This window comes from Xiphias gladius, chromosome 17, assembly GCF_016859285.1.
Source record: "Xiphias gladius isolate SHS-SW01 ecotype Sanya breed wild chromosome 17, ASM1685928v1, whole genome shotgun sequence".
In the NCBI taxonomy this organism is placed as follows: domain Eukaryota; kingdom Metazoa; phylum Chordata; class Actinopteri; order Istiophoriformes; family Xiphiidae; genus Xiphias; species Xiphias gladius.
Genome location: NC_053416.1, coordinates 27,103,129 through 27,124,543, shown reverse-complemented (window position 1 = coordinate 27,124,543; position 21,415 = coordinate 27,103,129). Strand labels below are relative to the sequence as shown.

At 37.6% G+C, this 21,415-nt stretch overlaps 1 protein-coding gene across 4 annotated transcripts in view; it reads right to left on the bottom strand.

The window, feature by feature from the left end:
- The window catches only part of alcama (activated leukocyte cell adhesion molecule a), a 74,999-nt gene that overhangs the window by 20,548 nt on the left and 33,036 nt on the right, over positions 1 to 21,415 (bottom strand). For all 4 annotated transcript variants that reach the window (XM_040151282.1, XM_040151281.1, XM_040151283.1 and 1 more), the window contains exons 2-7: positions 16,520 to 16,626; positions 13,746 to 13,965; positions 11,074 to 11,138; positions 4,095 to 4,182; positions 3,488 to 3,658; positions 56 to 180 (exon numbers count right to left, since the gene is read on the bottom strand). In XM_040151282.1, the coding sequence (XP_040007216.1) occupies positions 56 to 180; positions 3,488 to 3,658; positions 4,095 to 4,182; positions 11,074 to 11,138; positions 13,746 to 13,965; positions 16,520 to 16,626 (776 nt within the window). The remainder of the gene's footprint in view (positions 1 to 55; positions 181 to 3,487; positions 3,659 to 4,094; positions 4,183 to 11,073; positions 11,139 to 13,745; positions 13,966 to 16,519; positions 16,627 to 21,415) is intronic.

Below are 21,415 nucleotides of genomic sequence, written 5' to 3'. Positions count from 1 at the left end.
TTCCAAGGTCCACTTAATTATTATCCTTGAGGCTGAAGTGTGGGGTCTGACTGACCTTGAGGTGGAAAAAGAAGAAGCTGGGTGGAGGGTTGCCATCAGCATGACACTTCAGAGTCACGTTATCTCCTTCTATGATCGGCCTCTTGGATGTAATTTGGAGGCTAACCTTCTCCGATGGATCTGAGAGGTTCAGTGATCAATTAAGGGAAAAAGGAATAGAAGAAAAGAAAGGTAGCATGAGTGTCAAAGATTCAGACACCTTCTACTGACAAATAAATCACCCTCACCTTGGATTACTTCAACTAAGCAGTTCAGATACAATTATGTGATACAATAATCACATAATTTTTCATCATTTCGAAATGTGACCCCATCAGTTTTCATCATCTGAGTATGCAGACCATCCTCCTTATCCAAACTGAAAGAAAGTTGCCTCAGTAGTTTACAAATTGGAAATTCACCCATGAATTTGCTACTGCTGAGGCCTCCCAAGATCCCCGCTTTCTTGATCCAAGCCTCCCCATCTGCTCTTCAAATTTTAAGGATGTGATCAGAACACAGAGTACAAAAACTAATCCCTGTTGCAATTCCCTAAAACCTCAAATCCTGAAAAATCCCTTAGCCAACCACCGCAAAAAGCTCAGCGAGCACATTGTTCATCATTTCACCATCATATTCAGTTTCCACAACCTTGTCATAAACCCCTTTGGGGGGAAAAAAAAACAAAAAAAACGTAAAAAAAAAAAAAAACACATTAAAATTAATTAATAAACCACCTCTCACAACAAGTTATTCAGTTCTACACACCTATATGTACTTAATCAACTATTTCAAACTAGGACAGGCTGTGACCATGAATAGAAAAGCATAGCATCCACACACCAAACCATGACACTTTTCTTCTCTGTGAGTCATGTCCAATTCCTATACAGCACTGCATTCTTCTTTAATGTATTTATCGTATAAAGTATATAGCAAATACTGCTCATGATAAGATAAGTCAGACATCTACACATGAAACAAGACAATGTCATATTGTCTGACACCACACAGCAATTTAATGTGTATACATATTATATTATATACAGTCTATTGTACCTATACGTCTTGTAGTGACCTTGCAACACTTGAAGTCCTCCATCATAACATATATGGGTGTACGTCAATATACACTGTTGGTATGTTGTCATTAACTATTATCAAGCATGGAGTCCTCCACAACCCTGTTTCTGAACAACAAGTCCATTTTGGATTAGTGTTAGAAAATAATGTGCTCCATTTTTTTGCTGGTAATAGGAATGACTCTTTGGCCCAGTCTGAGGCCCTGCTCGCTCTGCAGGCAGTTCCTCTGACCTCAAGGCTTGGTTTCTGCTCTGATATGCTATGACAGCTCTGAAACCTTATATAGACATGTGTGTGCCTTTCCAAATCATGTCCAATCAGATGAATTTACCACAGGTGGACTCCAATCAAGGTGTAAAAACATCTCAGAAATGATCTAGAAAAATGGGAGGCACCTGTGCTAAAATTCAAGCATCTTAGTAAGGGGGAAAATTTCTAAAATTCAGTTTTCGCTTTATTGTTATGGGGTGTTGAGTGTAGGTTGATGAAGGAAAAAAAATTATTTTAAAGGATTGTAGAATACAGCTGCCACATAACAAAATGGTAAAAAGGTGAGAGGGTCTGAATACTTTGTGAATGCACTGTACATTGTCAAATGTTAAATAAATCAAATTAAAGTGTATCAAAAGTGCCTAGTGTTTCAATGCAGTTTCACACTAACTGCATTAAACATCTCGCAGCTACAGTAGACTTACTCTTACATGGCTTCCCTCTCGATAAAATTATTGATTTGCACCTCGTGGTAAACCCTCTCTATTTACATTCTTGAAGGAGTCTCTTGATTGCAGACTTTGACAGTGATACGCCTGCTTCATGGAGTGTTCTTGAACTGGTTAGATGTTAAGGGTGAAGGGTTTTTCTTCACCAAGGAAAGAATTCTGCAATCATCCGCTTTAGTTGCCTTCCGTGGTCTTCCAGGCCTTTTGGTGTTGCTGAGCTCACCAGTACATTCTGTCTGTTTAAGAATGCACAATATCGTTGATTTGGGCAATTTATGCCATCTGTCTGATAGGTTTGTTTTGTTTTTTCAGCCTAATGATGGCCTCCCTCATTTGCATTGAAACCTCTTTGGACTGTTATTGAGAGTTCCCATGAACTATTACCAAATGCAAATTCAACACTTGGAATCAACTCAAGAACTTTTATCTGCTTAATTTGTCATGAAATAATGAGGGAACAGGCCACACCTGGCTGGATTGGAGAGTATGGAGAAGGAAAGGAACGGCTAATGATCCAAAGCATACCACATCATTTGTCAAACATGGTGAATGGAGTGGTATAGCATGGATATGTATGTCTGCCAATGGATCTGGGTCACTAGTGTTTATTGATAATGTGACTGCTGATAGAAGTAGCAGGATGAATCCAGAAGTCTATAGGGCTATACTATCTGCTCAGACTCAGCCAAATGCTGCAAAACTGATAGGACGGTGCTTCACAGTAGAGATGGAAAATTACCCAAAACATACTGCGAAAGCATCTCGTGAGCTTCTCAAGGCAAAGAAATGGAATATTCTTTAGCGCCCAAGTCAGTCACCTGACCTCAACCCAACTGAGCATGCTTTTCACTCACTGAAGACAAAACTGAGGGCAGAAAGACCCACAAACAAGCAGCAACTGAAGACAGCTGCAGTAAAGGCCTGGCAAAGCATCTCAATAGAGGAAACTCAGCATTTGGTGATGTCCAAGGATTCTAGACTTCAGGCAGTCATTGACTGCAAAGGATTTTCATCCAAGTATTAAAAATAATCCTTATAATAATCTTTTATAATTATGTTAGTTTGTCGAATTACTTTTGAGCCTCTGAAAATGAGGGAGTTTGTATAAAAATGGCTGTAATTTCTGAAAGTTATTGCAGTATTTTTGTTAAATTAAAACTGAATTAAAGCTGAAAGTCTACACTTCAATCACATCTTGATGGCTTCATTTCAAATCCATTGCAATAGTGTAGAGAGGCCATATTACGAAAATTGTGTCACTGACCAAATACCTATTTACCCAACTATATATCCATTCCCTCCTCTCATATTTTGCACCTCTGAATAGGAATGCCCTAAAAATAAATATATTGCATGAGACCAAACATGAAATTTGGTGCTGCTTTTCTTCCATACTAAATGCATAAAAAATGGTGCAGTCCTTTATTAAGTATGACAAAAGCCATTTTACTGTCTAGCACCTAAAAAAGAGTGGCAAATCCTAAATAAATATTCCCTTATCAAATAATTAAAACCACCAACCAATCTACATGTTGGAGGTCAAACTCTACTTTAAACCACTCGGTCCTCTTTACAACCCACTAAGTGGCCAGAGAGAATGAACAGAAGATGTAATACAGTTATGGACAGTGCTGCATTTTACTCACAGTGAATGGGAAAGGGTTCCAGGTCAGCCTCCTGATTGGTCAGCTCATGTGTAGACATGCAGGCAAACTTTGCGCCAACATCCTCCTTAGTGGCTGCATACTGGAGAATGGAGGAGGTGGTGGATAGGCCTGTGGCTGGATCCAGCATCATGCTGGGGGTGATCACAACGGCTGTAGAGTAAGGGACAGGCCGATGACAACAAGTCTTGCAGTCTAAGTTGCCTTTTAGGAACAGTTCTGTGATTGTATTTATTACCAGGTTCTCACTGAATGGTCCCATATAGGATCAAACTAACTCCAAACCGTTGTACATATAGTTTGATCCAACTGTTACTGTCTGACTCAGGAGTTGGTCAAATTCAGATGACAAAAGTCAAGGTGCAGTATCACAAGTAAACAACAGTGAATAATGTATTCCTATTTTCTATTGTTTAAGCTATTGTCATGGGTAAATACTATACACTATAACAGATTTAATTTTCCCTCTCCTGTTACTGTACAAAAACACTTGCTGGCCCCCAGAGAAATCTCTGTATGACAGAATCTTGTGTGGTGTGACTGTTGGATAGTTTCTGGGTGTGTAAGCAAACAGCATGAGATGTGTTACCTTTCCCATCAGCTACCAAGGGCTTTCCATTCTTTTTCCATGTGATCGTAGCTGCAGGGTTTGCATCTGTCACAACACATGTCCCAACCTGAGCAAAACAGAAAAGGGAAAAAAACATTAAAATATAAAACAGGAAACCATGACCCTCACAAGGCTTTTTTCAGTCATTCAATTGAAAATGCTATAAGCATGTGCAGGACTGCAGGAGGAATACATTTATTTAATTTAATCTGGTTTCATCAATATACACTGTCAGTATGCAAATGATGAAGTTTGATATTTATTAAGTGAGCAACACTGTAATAAAAACTGTATTTTTATTTATGCCCTTAACCTGAATTGATAACAACAATTTTCACACAAGAATACATCAATTTAACATTATATTCTCTTTTCAATGTGGATGGTAATGTAAATATTATTACAGATGCAATTTCACTCTGAAAAGAATAAATGTGGAGGAAACATTGCACAAAAATATCAGCTTCACTGTAAAACCAATTTCAGTGAAACTTTAATTTCTCTGTCCTAGAGTTGTATAATATAATGTCTACTTTCCATCATTAACAGGCGAATTATGGCCGTGCCAGAAAAGAGAAACAAATATCTCATTGAGGAATGAATTCCTTTTTGTGTTCATAAGTGCACTGTCTCCCTATCTCCTGATTACATCTTCAGGACTGAAGGTCAGCAGAGATATGCTGTGTGTGAACCAGATAAGAAGTGAGTCACAAGAACATGCCTTCTCTAATACTGCCTGGTTTCATATCCTGTACTACAGCCTGCGCCTTTGAATAAACCTGACTCACCACAAACTTGTCTAATGTCAAGATTTACAATAGTCATACAGTAGAGGAAACACTTATTAGTAGGTGTATCAATATTCATTCATGTATGTTGTCACTGTATGTGCATATTTTATTTAAAGATCCTCTCCAAACATGTTTTAAAGCTACACTACATAGCGTTTTTCTAATATTTTTCAGTTGAAATATGCTCCAAAACATATCTTAGAGTGGAGAGGTGTTGACCAATGCTTCTATGAGCCAGAGTCATTAAAGAGCCTGGCAGCAGTGCTGAGATATTCGCTTCTAAAGTTTGTGAGTGAACCTCGCACTTCTAGCTAATCAGAGAAGTCCAAAATCAGGGGTGGGAGCTCACAGTTGTCAATCAATAAGTGAAAGCGCCTATGATCTACTACTCTTCTCACACCAGGGCTTCAAGCTAGTATTAGACGTCGATTATGCTGACTCACAGGCTAGCAAGCTCCCAATTCCTGCATTAGCTGAGATAGCAAACATAATGATGTAGGTGGAGGGCTGGGCGGAGCGTAATGGAGCAGCGAGAGGGAGGGGTGGGAGGAACGCACTGATTTGCTTTCAAGTGTCATGCTAGCACTAGCTTGAATTCCAGAACTTGCATATTGTAGCTTCAAGTCTCATAGACATATTTTGATCAGAATGATAATTTGTGTCTGATATGGATTTTTCACAAAAAGCTCAATTACCTCATTAAAAATTCTTAAAATAACACCTACTCCTTCTCCCCCATTGAAAAATCCAGAACCTATAAATATCTAAGAATAAATTTAATTGCTGGACACATGACATCTTCTACATCATTTAAAAGTCGATTATGTGCTCAGTACTCTGGAGGTTTCAAGTTTCCAAACCACACTTGTGTACTGGACCATGATAATCTTCCAAGCTAGTTTTGATGTTATTGATTGGGCTGGTAGGTCCGCATGTTAAATTTCTGAAAACCAGAGAAACTTTCCCTCTTCAGCAAATGAATGTGAAAAAAAAAAAATTCTTTGACTGTTAAACTGCATATACTCAAGTCTGCACAATAAAGCTCAGACAACCATGTGAGGCAAAACACATTTTTGACTGGAGGATTCAGGATTCAGAGGTCCATGTAATATAGTCCTGATTTCATTTTTTGTCTGACAGAAACTTTTAGTCTGGTTTTCTGTCCACCTTTTCATTGAACTTGCAGCAATTTTGAAAATGTATTGAAAACCACAAAGATTCTAGGGACAACATAGCATTTAATTAACTTGTACCAAAAAGCCCAGTTACAGCCAATCCCAGCTTTAAATTCGTACAGTTACACACATTCACACTGGGAGCTGCCCAATACAACCAGTCCTCTGCTGCACAATAGCTCAATTTGAGAGGCCAAAAGAACCAGAAGGAACAGTTAACCCAGCTAAAAATATATTTTTTCATCAGAACAGATGATTCCTTTCTTTATCCTTTATTTTTATCTTTTTCATATCTAGTGAATCAGATCCACAAATTAGTTCCATGGGTATATTACAAAGCAATGATACTATAACTAATCAGAGCAGCTAAAAAATATCTCTACTCAGTGAACACCTGCTCACAACTACTGTCAATAATGTTCGTCACAGAAATTGTACAATTTTCATGGTCTACACTTGGAAATAAAATTTTTACACATCATGTAAACCGAATGTATGTAATAGACATGGACAATAAATTGTTTATTGCAAGGTATGCCACGTCACTTTAGATAACCATACTTGCTGTTAATGCTAACAGCTTTACAGTCAACTGATTTCTGGTTGAGCTATGAGTAAATAGTACAAATTAATATCATCAACATTACCGTTTTCACAACAGCAACACGTAGCATAGTTGATTAAAGCAGACATCCAACAGAAATGCTTTTAAAAGAGGTATATATCACCAAGCTGAGTATCAAAATAATAACACTGTGTTGGCATTGTATTTTTTCAGGTTGAGGCTTTTCAGCTTTTTATTTTTTTTTATTTTTTATTTTATTCTATTTATTTTTTAGGCTGGCTGTTTGCTTATGACACTACCATTCATCACTGAGCAGTTGAAAGGTGGACAGCTATTGTGAGTTGAAATACAGGGCACAGTGGGGTGTTTTTGTACAGAACCAAAACATAGGGCAGAAAGTAATTTAGTCAGTTGTCCGCACTGATCAACAACTTTGTGAAACTTTAAGTGATGATCTTTAAGTGATGTGTGTGAATATGTGCATGCACTGTGGCTTTCCTTGCTCGTCAGAGATGTGCAAGAGACACTCTTTTGCTTCCCTCCACTGACAAAATACAATAGCCTTAAGTAACCCTTACTTTTTCTAAATGCATTATCCACCATCACATTCAGTATTAAAAAAACAAACAACAAAACAAAGGGAAAAAAATATAATTTGCTATTCCCACTTTAATTAAACTCATGAACATTTTTTTATACTTGGCTGGATATGGTGTATGTTGGTGTTTAAGAATGCACAATTTACTTAAACAGCACTCCTTACATAGTACTTAACATGTGCTAGGGTTAACTGTGAAGGTACAACTCACATCAGAGTGCAGTAACTGTTGGTAAATGTAACTTTCTCCTTAAAGGAGACGTTTTGCAAGACTGTAATGAGCTAGTAAATATCTGGCTGTTACCTTTGCACTTTTTCTTAAAAAACCAAGCAGACACAAATACTTTGTAAAAAGGCAATATGGACCCACCAAGAGAGTTTGTCAGTGAATCTACCTTTTGTGTAAGTGTTTGTGTGAATCTAAAAGTGTAAAAACAAAATAATTTACAGACATATGCTTGTAGCCGTTCTGTCACTTCCAGTCAATTAACTTGGCCCAAACACTACAGAGGAAAATCTGTCTTGAGTCTGATGTAGGCAAACCATAAATACATGCACACACACACACACACACACACACACACACACACACACACACACACACACACACACACACACACACACACACACACACACACACACACACACACACATGCACACACACAAACTAACCCTAACATAACCCTAACCCTAACGTTATTGAACCATCACAACTGAATGCCTAACCCTAACCTCAATCCCAACCCTACAACCAAGTATTTAACCCTCAAACAGCCATTTAAACTTTGGGGGTCTAGCATTTTGGTCCCCAAAAAGCTGTCAGACCGCACAAGTATATTGGGCTTCCGGTATTTGGACTCCACAAATATAGTAAAACAAAACCACACAGTTTTCAAAAGCACGCACACATGCACAAACACACCTTGTTAGGATCAAAAATAAAAAATATGCTTACGGGTCAAACGTTTGGGCACCTGTAGGAACTGTTCAGTTTTGAGTGACCTAAACCTATGACCTATTTTTTTTTTTTTTTTTTTTTTTTACCTTGGGCAGTTTACAGTACCATTTCAATATAAGCTGCAGGTTGGTGAGTCTTGAACAAATATACCTTATAATTTCAGAAAGAACGTGAATTCTTCTCACCTCTAATCTAATTTAAATATATCAGTTGGCATAATGTATACTATGTCTTCATGTTAGATTCCTATCAATAAACTAGGGTCACGATTTTGGAATATATATATATATATATGTGTGTGTGTGTGTGAGTGTGTTTGTATGTGTGTATGTGTGTATATATATCTTTATGAAAAAACTAGAGATGGGCTGACTTTTGTGAGCAAATGAAAAATCGACCCCTGATATTCCGCAGTTGAGACAGTTCAGGCTTGCTGCATTCTCCACCATTTAACATGACACTGTCCATTAATTTGAAATTCCACTTGAGTATCAAGCAACCATGCTTGATATTTATCCATCATACTTCATGCAAGTTATCAAACTCAAAATCCCTCTCTTCCAATTTCATTTTTTTTTTCATTCTCACTCTTATTCCCTCCATCTCTGCCTGTCTCTCTCCTAACTACAAAATGCTCAAAGCTGTACAATAGCACCTGAATTTTTAGGCTGGAATACTAATAGAGGGAGCATTGCTCACTAGATCTATTATAAATTTGTATAGGCTGCATGTGATGGAAGAAATATGCATTGCTTGCCAGAGAGGGAAGGCAGATGACCGCTGTGAATGTGCTGCCCACAGCTTTTCAAAATGTTTCTCTTTTTTCCTAAAGATACTCATACTAGAGGGAAGGGAGGGAAGAAATTCTTGCAGGAGTCAGTTGTTTAATTAGGTATCTAAATAACTTTGGATTTGAAATGTATGCATTGTTCTTAAAGCCCCAGAGGCACATTTGTGCACACACTGTCACATGCTGACATTTGTTGTGGTTTTTCAGGTAAATGTTCTCAAGTTAAAAGCAATTTAATAGCAACCATGGGAGATATTTTGATACTGAGTTCAGTCATTTTTCACCACAGCCTTACTCACTGCAGCTGAATCACAAATCTCCTACCAACTATGCCTGGCACAATGCTCAACTGGAAATTTAGCTGCATAAGAACTTATACAGACGGGTAACCAATTAAAGGAAAAACCAACATAAAGTGTCTTAGTAAGGTGTTGGGACACCACAAGCCACAAGAACAGGTTCAGTACGCCTTGGCATTGATTCTACAAGTCTCTGGAACTCTACTGGAAGGATGGAACACAATTCTTCCAAAAGATATTCCCTCATTTGGTGTTTTGATGATGGTGGTGGAGAGTGCTGTCTAAAAAGTCAGTCCAGAATCTCCAATAAGTTTTCAATTGAGTTGAGATCTGGTGACTGCAGAGGCCATAGCATGTGATTCACATAATTTTCATACTCATCAAACCATCCAGTGTCCCCACATGACCTATGGATGGGGGCATTTTCATCTTGTTTCTCCATTCATTTTTCAGGTTTTTCTTTTAATTTGTCACCTGTCTGTAAATCACAACTGGCCCAGAGAAGAGAGGTGCCTGAAACACATCATGATATGGGTGAAAGTCTGTTCGGTAACGTGAGACGGAAAAATTATAAAGTAAATGTGTATATGGTGCTTTTCTAGTCTTATTGACCACTCAAAGCGCTTAACATTACTGCCACATTCACCCATTCACACATTCATACAGCGCTTTTCTATACAAACAGCACTTTCTATACACACACACATTCACACTCTGATGATACACGATGCACATATATTAAAGATAAAAGAGTTAGAAGCTCATTCACCTCTGTGTCAGAAAGAAAGAAAGTAGCTAAGGTTTATCCAAAAAGTCGCTAGATTTGTCTCCAGTTACTTTTGGAGACAAAAGTCGCTAAAGGGTTTTGAAAAGTCAGTAAATCTAGTGACAAAGTTGCTAAGTTGGCAACACTGCCTGTACACGACCCCCTGATGACATAATAGAAATTGTTCTTGCCAATTCATTTTGAAAGCGCAAAGGCCAATCATGAAAACTCCAACACTCGGGCGGCCAGCCAATGGTGTCACTTCATCTGTCACAGACATTCATGTTTATAGGGCTGGTCCTGCTGTTGCGGTCCAGCTTAAAAGCTCAAATGTCAGTGTCCTTGAGTGCACCAACGGCAAATTTTCAAAACAGTCCTCACTCCCAGCTACAGCACTATATAACAGTAACATAACTTTATTCAAAATACAGTTCAATACAATGTGTTTCTTCTCTCGATGGAATTTAGGTCTCAGGTTGATTTTTATACAGTACCATGCTGGAATAAATGAAAACCAGTATCTACCTGAAAATGAGAAATTAATCAACTGGGATGCTTTGAAAAATAACCACCAATAATGTCATGTGAATGCTCTGTAACTAACTGTAGTTATTTTTAAAACAAATACAAAAGTGTAAAATCTTATTTCTTTTTCCTCTATCCTTGACACCTCAGACTGCTTAGACTGTGTAAATTATACAACATGTTAGCTTCCTGCATTTTCCAGCCCTGGACCATAGTGCTCGTGCTATACTCTCAACTGGTTTTCATGTCACATGTCGAGCAGTATTCACCATGTACTAAAAATTGACATTTACAAGTGCAATCAAATAGACAAACAGCAGTTCCCTTAGTGGATAAATATTTACATTCAGTAAATAGCAATAAAGGTACTGCAGTCCATGAAAAAAATTACTTCAACTGACACACACATTTCATATCATATGGTGTAATGGGACAGCTCAACACCACCACTCTGCAGCACACTACAATGTAAAGGCTGTAGTGAATCTTACTGTTGTTGGTTTGTCCCTCTGCAATACTTCAGCTTTGTCCATAATCTGAACTGACGATGGTTTCTCTGCAAACAAAAAAGGAGAGAATCAGTTTTCAGAATCACATAAGTGTGGCTTGGGAAGAATTTGCAAAAATATTTTTTTCAGATTTCCTTCTTTTCTTTATTCTGTCAAAAATGTCTAAACTTATCTACAGAACTGAGGGGTACAGTGAGAACAAACACAACTTTCACTGGCAGCATTCACTAACTGGCAGGTAGACAGCCCAGTTCATCTAAATGCTTAGTTGCAAACTAACTGCATTGTTAATATTGAAGCTATAGAGCAAAATATCAACCTGCCCAACATTAACCAAATGTAATACTCTTAAGTATTTTCTTTATGTCCTATTTTGTGCTTGGGTTTGCAGAGCTCATTAGCAAGTGATACATGGGCAGTTTTGGGGAGTGTCAGATTTAAAACTGTATTTCCTAAAGCACAGAAGGGGACAAAAGGGACAAATCCCCAGTGGATAACACTGAGTTTTAATGTTATTAAAACCAAGCTGGTTTTTAGAAAAACTGCTTCAAAATGTCAGCCATATATCTTTTAATAAGTCTGACAAATGTAATTGTTTTTATTTGATTAGTTTACCTAAATGACTTTGTGGAGATGACAGAAAAATAGCATATAACATGACAATATTCACAAAATGAATTGTTTTCTGTTCAACAGATCAGTCTGCATGAGTTTATTTACAGTATTTGAAGAGGACTAAATATGTGCATTGCAGCACTAAGTATTTGTAGCCTAATATCTCCATTCTAGCTGTCTTGAGTCTACTGCAAATGCATATCTGGAGTACAATGTTTCAAAAAATAATTTATTAATGTGATATATATATATTCAGGTGCAGCTGTGAAAAAGATGTTAATTTAATTTTTAAAAGTGGCATGATAGTCTCTATAGCCCTTTTCAGATGTGGAATACATAACCTTGCTACCTTTGTCTTCGGTATCTGTTTAAGTAATGGCTTCCTGTGTCTTTTATGGCTTTATTCAGACATGGCAGGGCTGTTATGGAAAAACAACACACACAATATTTGTCAGTTCACGTGACACAGGGAGCAGTGTCACTGTGAGAGCATATAATAGGTATATAATATAACTGTAATTGGAGGAATCTGTCTGTCTTTCTTTCTGTTTGTCCTTCGATTTTCTCGACAAGCGCGCATCAAATTGTTATCAAACTTCATGTGTGTATTGCTGAGGACCCAAGGAAGTGCACTGTCGCCTGTGAAGGTTTTGGATTAATAGTTCTCGAGAAACATAAAAAGAGGAACATTAAGCAACAGTCAGTTGGGGCTGGGACGGTTCATCCACTTAACCGAAGTCATCAGCAAACATGGCTGCGTCCGGTTAAAGCATGGATTCCCTGGAAAACAAGCTGCGGCTACAAAAGCCTTACACAGGATCATTTAAAGTGTGGGACTGTTTCAGACAGAAACCCAAGCTCTGCAAATTGTAAATGGCTTATCACAGCAGTACCACGGCTATGCACGGTCACTTAAAGCGAAAGCATTCCAGAGCGCTTTGTTTAAGACGCAGTGACAGAAAAACAGCACTGTTTGTTTACTTTTTATCTCCACCCAAGTATGATATATTAGGATTATTAATAGGCAGAAAAAGTATTTTATACACTGCTTCTGTTATGGTAAGGTAACGTTTCACCGTGTGTCATCTAACGTTGTTATTCGGCCGTTGTGTATTTTCTATTTCCTAATATGAGTGAGAAAATGGCTTAAACTAACGTTACAGACTTGTTACAGTCTGTAAATCATTTCAAATATTTTCCTTGCTGATGCAAAATACATGTTCTAGTGATTTTCTTAACTGCGTATTACTCCAGTGATGAAATAAATCCATGTCATACCCATTTTTGGTTTTAAGTCAACTTCTTCAGTAAAAATACTGATACTCCAGTTCAGGGAAAGGGTTACTGTGATGCACGCAGTGATTAAATTTATCTACACTCACTTGCCAGTTTATTATTTCATATAAATACGATGGGCAAAATATTGGGAAGACCTTTCAGCATAACCCAGTAAAGTTCCACAGCACCAAAATCACAACCTCCAAAATGACCATTAAAATCAATCAACACCTCTTTCAAGCACATTCAATAAAAATATCTGAAGATGGTAGGAATGATATATGGCAAAGCCAAACTAAGACTACCATTTACAATCATAGAGTTCCGGTGGAAGCACACATGTCATATGGTGTATTACAAGTAGAAAGAGATATGTTTTGAAGCCAAACTGGTGGCACAGGATGAATATTAATTTTAAAATTCTCCTGACTGTGAGCAAGAAAGCCAAGCCCTCCTAAGGATGACTTGATTGTAATTATCAACGAAATAAACTGTAAGGAGAAACTAACCTTTAAGACTGCAATATGATCAATATGTAAAATACTGGAAAAATTGACTACATATATGTTCCTATATGATGTAACTCATTACATATGTAACTGAAAGACCCTTTACTTGTACAAGTATAATGTCGCCCATGTCAACCATTTCTTTTTGCTTGAAAATATTAATAAAAATAAAGTGGAAAAAAAAGATTAATTAGACAATTAATTCTTAAGGATAAACATTGTTTTAGTGTTCTGTGTCAGAATTGAGCTTACTGTAAACAACAACAGAAACAGGGAACTCCATGAGGTTGGTGTCTGACACCACCATGCAGGTGAAGGTCTTCTGGTCTTTAAGTGAGGCCTGGGTGATGAGCAGGCTGAACTTGTCATTGATGCTGACCCGTTGGGCATAATCGTCTGTGGCCTGAACTGTGGCCTGGTCATTGCGGGCCTGTTTGATCAATAGATCTCCACGGGTGCCATCGTCTTTTTCCTAAAGCATGAGAAGGCAGAGAAGAGACAGAGATGTTAGAACGGTTTGCTGATTTTTGTATATCTGTGCATCACAGTTACTCATTCCTCAATCATAATTATAGTTTACTTAAACAGAGATGTACACAAATGTTACAATCTAGGACAGTATTAAACCTGTCATTCAACAAACCACAGAATATTTTACAGTAAAATCATTCAAAGGTGTAACACCATGTGTCCTTTATGTTAACTTAAGTTTTCAGTGGAAGTTGGCAAAATTCACCAAAATGACAAATCATGGCATGACAAATCATAATCTCTCTTATTGATACTGTCTAATTACACTGGGGATGATAAGGATGCATACTTACCCAACATCTTAGATTACAATTATGTGACATGGATAACTAAATTCTGTTTTTTCTAAATGTTTAATTAAGAACACAAGCTTCTAATCTTCTGTTCAATTCATCTCTTGAAGTGTCGCCTTGAAGTTGCATGAGCATCTCTACCACTTGTTCAGCACCTGCACCCATAAGAGGAACGGGAGCTCTATAGGAAATTATTCTCCTATAGTTTCATATTACTCACTCCCTCATACTGTAAGATCATGTTTACACAGTCGGCTGGTTATGGTAGCAGTGCTGTAGGTGCATCTGCATAGTGACATACATGTAGTTTAGACTACAGAACTCCTGCACACTACATACAGCCTTAAGAAGATGCTGGAGGCAAATGAAGAATTGTGCCAACACCAATATCTACCAGGATAGAGATCTCATTGACCTGGAATACATTCTCCAAAAGCTCACTAATGGCACTGAACATTCAAATGAAATCCTTTGAAAACCAGCCTCTTTAGTACTGAGACCTCAGACTAACCAAACCCCCTTTCTACAAACTAAAGAACTTTAACTTAGTTTCATAACCACAAAACTAAAAAACTTGTTTTGATATAAAAACATAAAGTCGTATTACATTTTGATATGATATCTTATGTCATTTCCAGAGCAACCGAGCATAGTTAAATACATTTGTCTTTAAATGGGAATGGTCTTGATTCAACATGTCTTTCAAATATGATTCCAAAACCTTCAGTCCACATGTCCATTTCCTGAACTATATACGTTGTATATGTCTGGGGATTTCATTGGAAACCCTACCACTATACAACAAAGGTACAAGTAAAGATGTTATCCCCTCAAATCCATGAAGGATATTGAAGGCAGGATGATCAGGTAAATGACAGGGACAGTAGGGCTTATTTTATGTACTTCATAATCATGGCATACACAGGATGTAATAATAATTTTGTTCTCCTCAGAAAGCTCCTGTGGTGCACACAAACATGCACACACACACACACACACACACACACACACACACACACACACACACACACACACACACATACTTGTACTTCTATCTTTGTGAGGAAACTCATTGACATATTGCATTCTCTATCTCCTTACCCTGACCTCAACCATCAAGGCTAAATGCCTAGCCCCAACCCTTACCCTAACCCTAACCCAAACCTAAATCTAACCCTAACTCTAAAACCAAGTCTTAACCCTCAAACAGGCCTATAAAGTTGTGTCAGAAAGTGACGACCAGCCAAAATGTCTTCACTTTTCCCAAAATCCACTCATATACATTATATAACTCAAACTGGTCTTCACAAAGATAGAAGTACAAGTACACGTACACACACACAAGAACACAGTGAACACCTGGATTATTTCTAGAAGAGAGAATCATGTTTGCATCATCAACAGTATGTCAGTAATTGTAAGAGGAGCATTAGAGATAAAAGATGAGATATATTTCAATCGTCCTTTACTTTAATTACTATAATCCCATAGTGTCTCTATATAGAAGAAGGGACAAAGAATGTAAACTTTGTTAATTTACCTGGAGGGAAGAAAAAACTGTCAAATCTTTTGGATCTTGTCTTGGTTCTGTACAGTACAACAAAGATGATATGTTGGCTACACTATGTTGTAGTCTAGGATGCAATTGTGTTATTGTAAGTATACCATTGTGCGTATTTGATGTCTATGGCAATGGGAGACTCTGCTATTTACCACAGATTGGCCGACTGTGTTTTTATGCTATTCCTCCTCTGTGCTTTTATTTGTTTGTCATATGTATTCCCAAGATATGTATATTTTTGCATTTTTTTCTGAACCACTCTTTTATTCATCTATTTATTTTGTTGACATCTATTTTTTAAATGTTTTTTTTGCTCATATTTCAATGGTGAAAATGACACATTATATAAAGTACATACTGCATTTGGTTCCTCCCATCCCATTGGGTAGTTACATGCATTTCAGTATTTCTCATACTCCAAAGAAAACCACAAGTTTAAAAATGCAAAACTTGTAATTTGAAAATGCAGAAGTCTTTAGTCTTCCTAATGAGTATAAAAATCGACGAGTCTGTAGCTACATACACTATATTGTCTCTTTTTCCTCTTCTTTCGTGTTATTGAATGTCTTGGCTTGGGAAACTGTGCATTCACAAAACCTTAAACTCTTCACAGACAATATTGAGAGTCAATATCTACATACGTATTTCCACTTGATGAACATCAGATCTTCTGGTGCAGGAGCTCCATCGTTGCATGGTATAACAATGGTTTCTCCATACAAAGCAGTCACACTTTTTGTACCCCACACTGCAATGGAAAAGACAACAGACTGTTACTATTAATAAAATACGTAATGTACTATCACAAGACCCACTGACGAGAGCAACAATCTTGACTGCTTGTTTTAGTCTCCCATGTGCAAAAACAGTGAGAGTTTTTGTCCAGAGTGCTGCCTGATTGGAGGTCACTGGCCAAATCTGGGCTCAGGAGGTTAAGCATTATGTGCTCTTCGAAAGTGCTTGTGGGATTCACACTTTTATCTGATGAGCAGTCATAGATCACTTGATCTGGAGCCTTTGATCAGTGGTGAGGCACAGAAAGAACAGACAAGTAAAACAAAATATATGGTTTATATCTCTATGATCCCTATGATCAATATGATCCTTATGATTTTCTAACACTCTGAGGGAGACTTTGGTTAGACTGGGCAGCTCCTCCCAAGTATAAGAGTCTCAAAATGGATGGGTGTGAACAAAGTGAATAAGACTACACCACACTATGTTCTCACTCCAAATGTCGTGACACCACATTTCAAACATGCCTCCCATTAGGTTTGATTGCAGAGGTGCGAGAGGTTCGGCTTGGCGGGTCAAGCTCAGTGCACCTTGGGCTCTGTAAAGCCACCACAGAATCATTTCCTCTGTCCACAAAAGGGAGGGAGCACTGAGATGGAGTAGTTGCTATGGCAACAGAGCCCAGTCATGTGCAACGTGGGAGGAGGGAGAAAAGGGGTGGAGAGAAGATGGATGGATGGAGGTCAGAGCAGAGTGGCGGGACACTAAGGTCTTCACGCTCCAACTCTTTCTCTTTGAGCATTTCGCTAAACAGGCTGAACCAGAAGCATTTCAGATTCTGGTCATTCCAGAGTGATGAGAACAGAAAAAGCATAGGTGCAGCAGCAAACTGAAGTGGCTGCTTATGCTCAAGCCAAGCCTCAGGCTTGTCTTTTCATACTTCCCCAGCTCTGAGCTGACTTTTGCTGATATCAAATCTTTACCCACAGTTACAACAAGTATCAGTTTATATTACAAGTTTATACTGTTGACAGTATTCAAACAAAATATTAAAACAATCCACAAATAGCAAAACACAATGCTTCAATTAAAAAGCATAGATTCATTTTTCTCTGCCATTTTCCTCTTCCATCAGTGAGCTTTTATAAACAGAGCCAATTTCCTAATTTACCTAATCAATTCTAAGGAAAACACAAATTGTCACTAATAGTGCCATTTCATTACCGACTGTGTTGAAGTTTTAACACTTGAGACCACTTTACACTCTTTTCTTTTCCTTGAGAATTTTTTATTTAGAAAATTGGGATAGTTTCTCCCTTCTCCACACAGGATCTCTGGAGCTCAGCCAGAGTGACCATTGGGTTCTTGGTCACCTCTGTTACCAAAGCCCCTCTCCCCCAGTTGCTCAGTTTGGCCAGGCAGCCAGCTTTAGGAAGAGTCCTGGTTGTTCCAAACTGCTTTCATTCAAGAACTATGGACCCCATTGTGCTCTTGGGAACCTTCAATGCAGCAGAATTTTTTTATACCCTTTCCCAGATTTGTGTTCAACACAATCCGCTGTCTGAGCTCTGCAGGCAGTTTCTTTGACCTCATGGCTTGTTTTTTTTGCTCTAATCTGCATTGTCAGCTGTAAGACCATATATAGACAGGTGCGTGCCTTTCTAATACATGTTCAATCAATTGAATTTACCACAGGTGGACTCCAGTCAAGGTGTAGAGATATATAAACAATGATAAACAATAAATGGGAGGCACCTGAGCTAAATTTAAAGTGTAATAGCAAAGGGTCTGAATACTTATGTCAATGTGATATTTCAGTTTTTCCTTTTTAATATATTTGCAAAAATTTCCAAAATTCCATTTTCGCTTATGTGGTAATGAGTATAATGAGTTTATGTACATCCAACCACCAACACAGATTACTCCAGTGATCAGTGATTATATCACATACTCACCAATTATGCTATTTGGTATCTCTCAGTCTCTGCATGACATAATCTCTCAGTCCTTCTTATGATAAAATAAATAATGCCAGTTTTGACTTATGGTTCTGTTCATTCACAAGACACATCCAGCATTGTTTGAATGTCTAACAAAAATACATTAACAATGTGAACTTCCAGTAACAAAACACTTCATTGATTTTTTTTTTATATTTCAAGGAAATCATGCAAAACTGCTTTCAAATTAAAGCAACCATTTACACAAAGTGCAACATTAGTTAGGGTTTAATGAAGAAGACTATGAAAAATGAATGTTTTCTCTGGAAATGCAACACACAAGTAAAATGGGAATTCAGCAATAAGACTCAGCTAAATTTATCATATTTGAACACATAACATATATCACAAAGTAAATAAACTGTATCTGTGAATTTGAGCTGGATTACTAATTATAAGAATCTGTATGCCTGGAATCTACAGTTCAAACAACAAAGTTGTTTTTTACAACTTTGTTGTTTGAACTGTCTTTAATTTTAGGATGCATGAGACAGTTCGGTTTGTTTCCTGCCCAGTTTCTTGTCACTAGATTCTCCATTCAATCAAAGGTGACAGTTTCAGTGACCTACAGAAAATAGAAAGGAGAAGTGGTTTTAAAATTGTCAAAAACCTATGGCTATAAAACATGCAGACAAAGACACCAAATAGTATAACTAGTAAATATTGTTGGTGAGTGGCATCAGCACAAAAGAGGGAAAATAAGAACTTGTAGCACTTGTAGCAAGTCAAAGACATGTGTCTTCACCTGTCAGGATTCTGCAAAGCAAAAGACTTTATGGTTTAATTTAACAAATGAAATAACTAAAGTTAGCAGCAGAACTGACGTTTTTGTTTTGACTTTGTAATGGATTTCCACAGCCACAGGACTCCAAAAAGCCTGTTTCTTTTTTAGTTGTTGTTTAGCTGGCTTAAATCATAAGCCATTGTAGTAAGTAAAGAACTGATAAAATGTATCTGACATACCATGAATAAAATCTGATGAAACCTACAGATTATTTTATCACAAGATGAACACTATCACTAAGTGTCAAGTCTGCTACAGAACATTGCAGTCTTTGTAAGGGAGCCAGACACTAACGCAGAGCATTGTTCACATGGCTGGGAAGGAAGTAATAGCACATTAGCCCCCCTGATTAAAAGGTGGAAATAGCAGAGAGGATAAAGCATAAAAGAATGTGTGCCACCCACCTCATTGGGTTTCAAATTATGGTTTTTGACCTACCGAAATGTGTATTGCAGACAAAAAATTTACATAATCATCTTCATCCAACTGAAATGCAACCTATAATGTTAATTAATAACTGAATTGAGTTTTTTTTTCACTTCAGAAAACTCCATTAAAAGTTTTTATTTTCTCAGACAAGTTTAATTAGATTTCAGCTAATTATGTATGAGTGATGTTAATATGTTGTACTACAACAAATATACTGTCAATCTCTCTATCACTGATTAATGATTCTGCAGGAATCATTTTATTAGATCTTACCATGACTGGAGATAGTGGGAATGCTTTTATAGACAGCAGACTGTCTTTGTTTTACTTCAGTGCAAACCACTTGCCCACTTACTTATCTGATTTTTCACTCTTATTTTCATCTCTCCTCTCCCAAAAATCTTAAGTATATCAGAGGGGTTGCATTGTTTCCACTGTGCAAACTTTCAGGGACTTTCTGATTTGCTATCTCTTGGTCTAAAATGGGCACTTTGGTAGAGTTTTCTCTCAGATTGGCTTCAAAGCTACTTAGCTTACTTGTTTTTAACTGCCGAGCTTGGTTACTGCCTTTCACAAACAAAAACCTGCAACCCTCTCTGTCCTGTAGACATTTATATGTTTGTTCTGGCAGCTCTAATGCAATAACACTTACTGTATCTCATGATTATCTAGCAACTTAACAATGTGTTCTAGGGGAGATGAAAACAGGCCTTTCTGGGGCCTCCCCATCCAACCTTCAAAAGAACAAAATCACCTAAATTGACACTCCAAAATGAGTGCTTTTGATATGTTTTCATGAACTCCTCTCACACCTCCTTAGGGCACTCTACATTATCAAACTGCAAAGAGAAGATGTAGACAGGAAACCGAAAGGAACTGTAGATTTTACATGAAAGTAAAAAGCAGTTTGTTAATATTCCATAAGCAAAGGTTTTTTTTGCCCTCCAGTATTTTGACAGATTTCATGATTTGAACTGATATGCACATGTAGCAGGTGTATCATGTTCATAACATATTAAAAATATCTACTAAATGTAATATGTAATGTGCCCGTGATATGAACTAAACCCACATCATCTTAGCCAGCAGTGGAATAATTTGGTCATAAAAATACTCTCAGTATACAGAGTCTTAGTTTTGGTTGGATTAAACTGAAACCACTTATTAAAATTTGTCGCAATGCCACCCGTATAATAATAGCAATAGTGATGCCTGGGGGTCAGTTTTGTCACTGAGCTAACCAGAGCATAAAGACGTCCTCATGCAATAATTCACCCCAGTCAGCCTGGTCTAACAGTTCAAGCTATTAAGTCAAACATCGTCTAAATCCAGACGATGGATGTTTGTGTCTACAACACAATGGGAAAGCTTGACATTGCTCTGACCACTATGATGGGTGGACAGTTCTCCTCTCACAGATAAGTGCGTTTTATAAGAATGTTGTGTTTGTGCTGGATTGCGTAAAATTCATCACCCTTACATGCCCAAGGGGAATGAGTGTGTGTGACAGAAAATCTCCCGCAGTGCAAAATATAGTTATATTTCTTCTGCAAAAGCAGCACATAATGAGAGATGATTGAGATCATCAT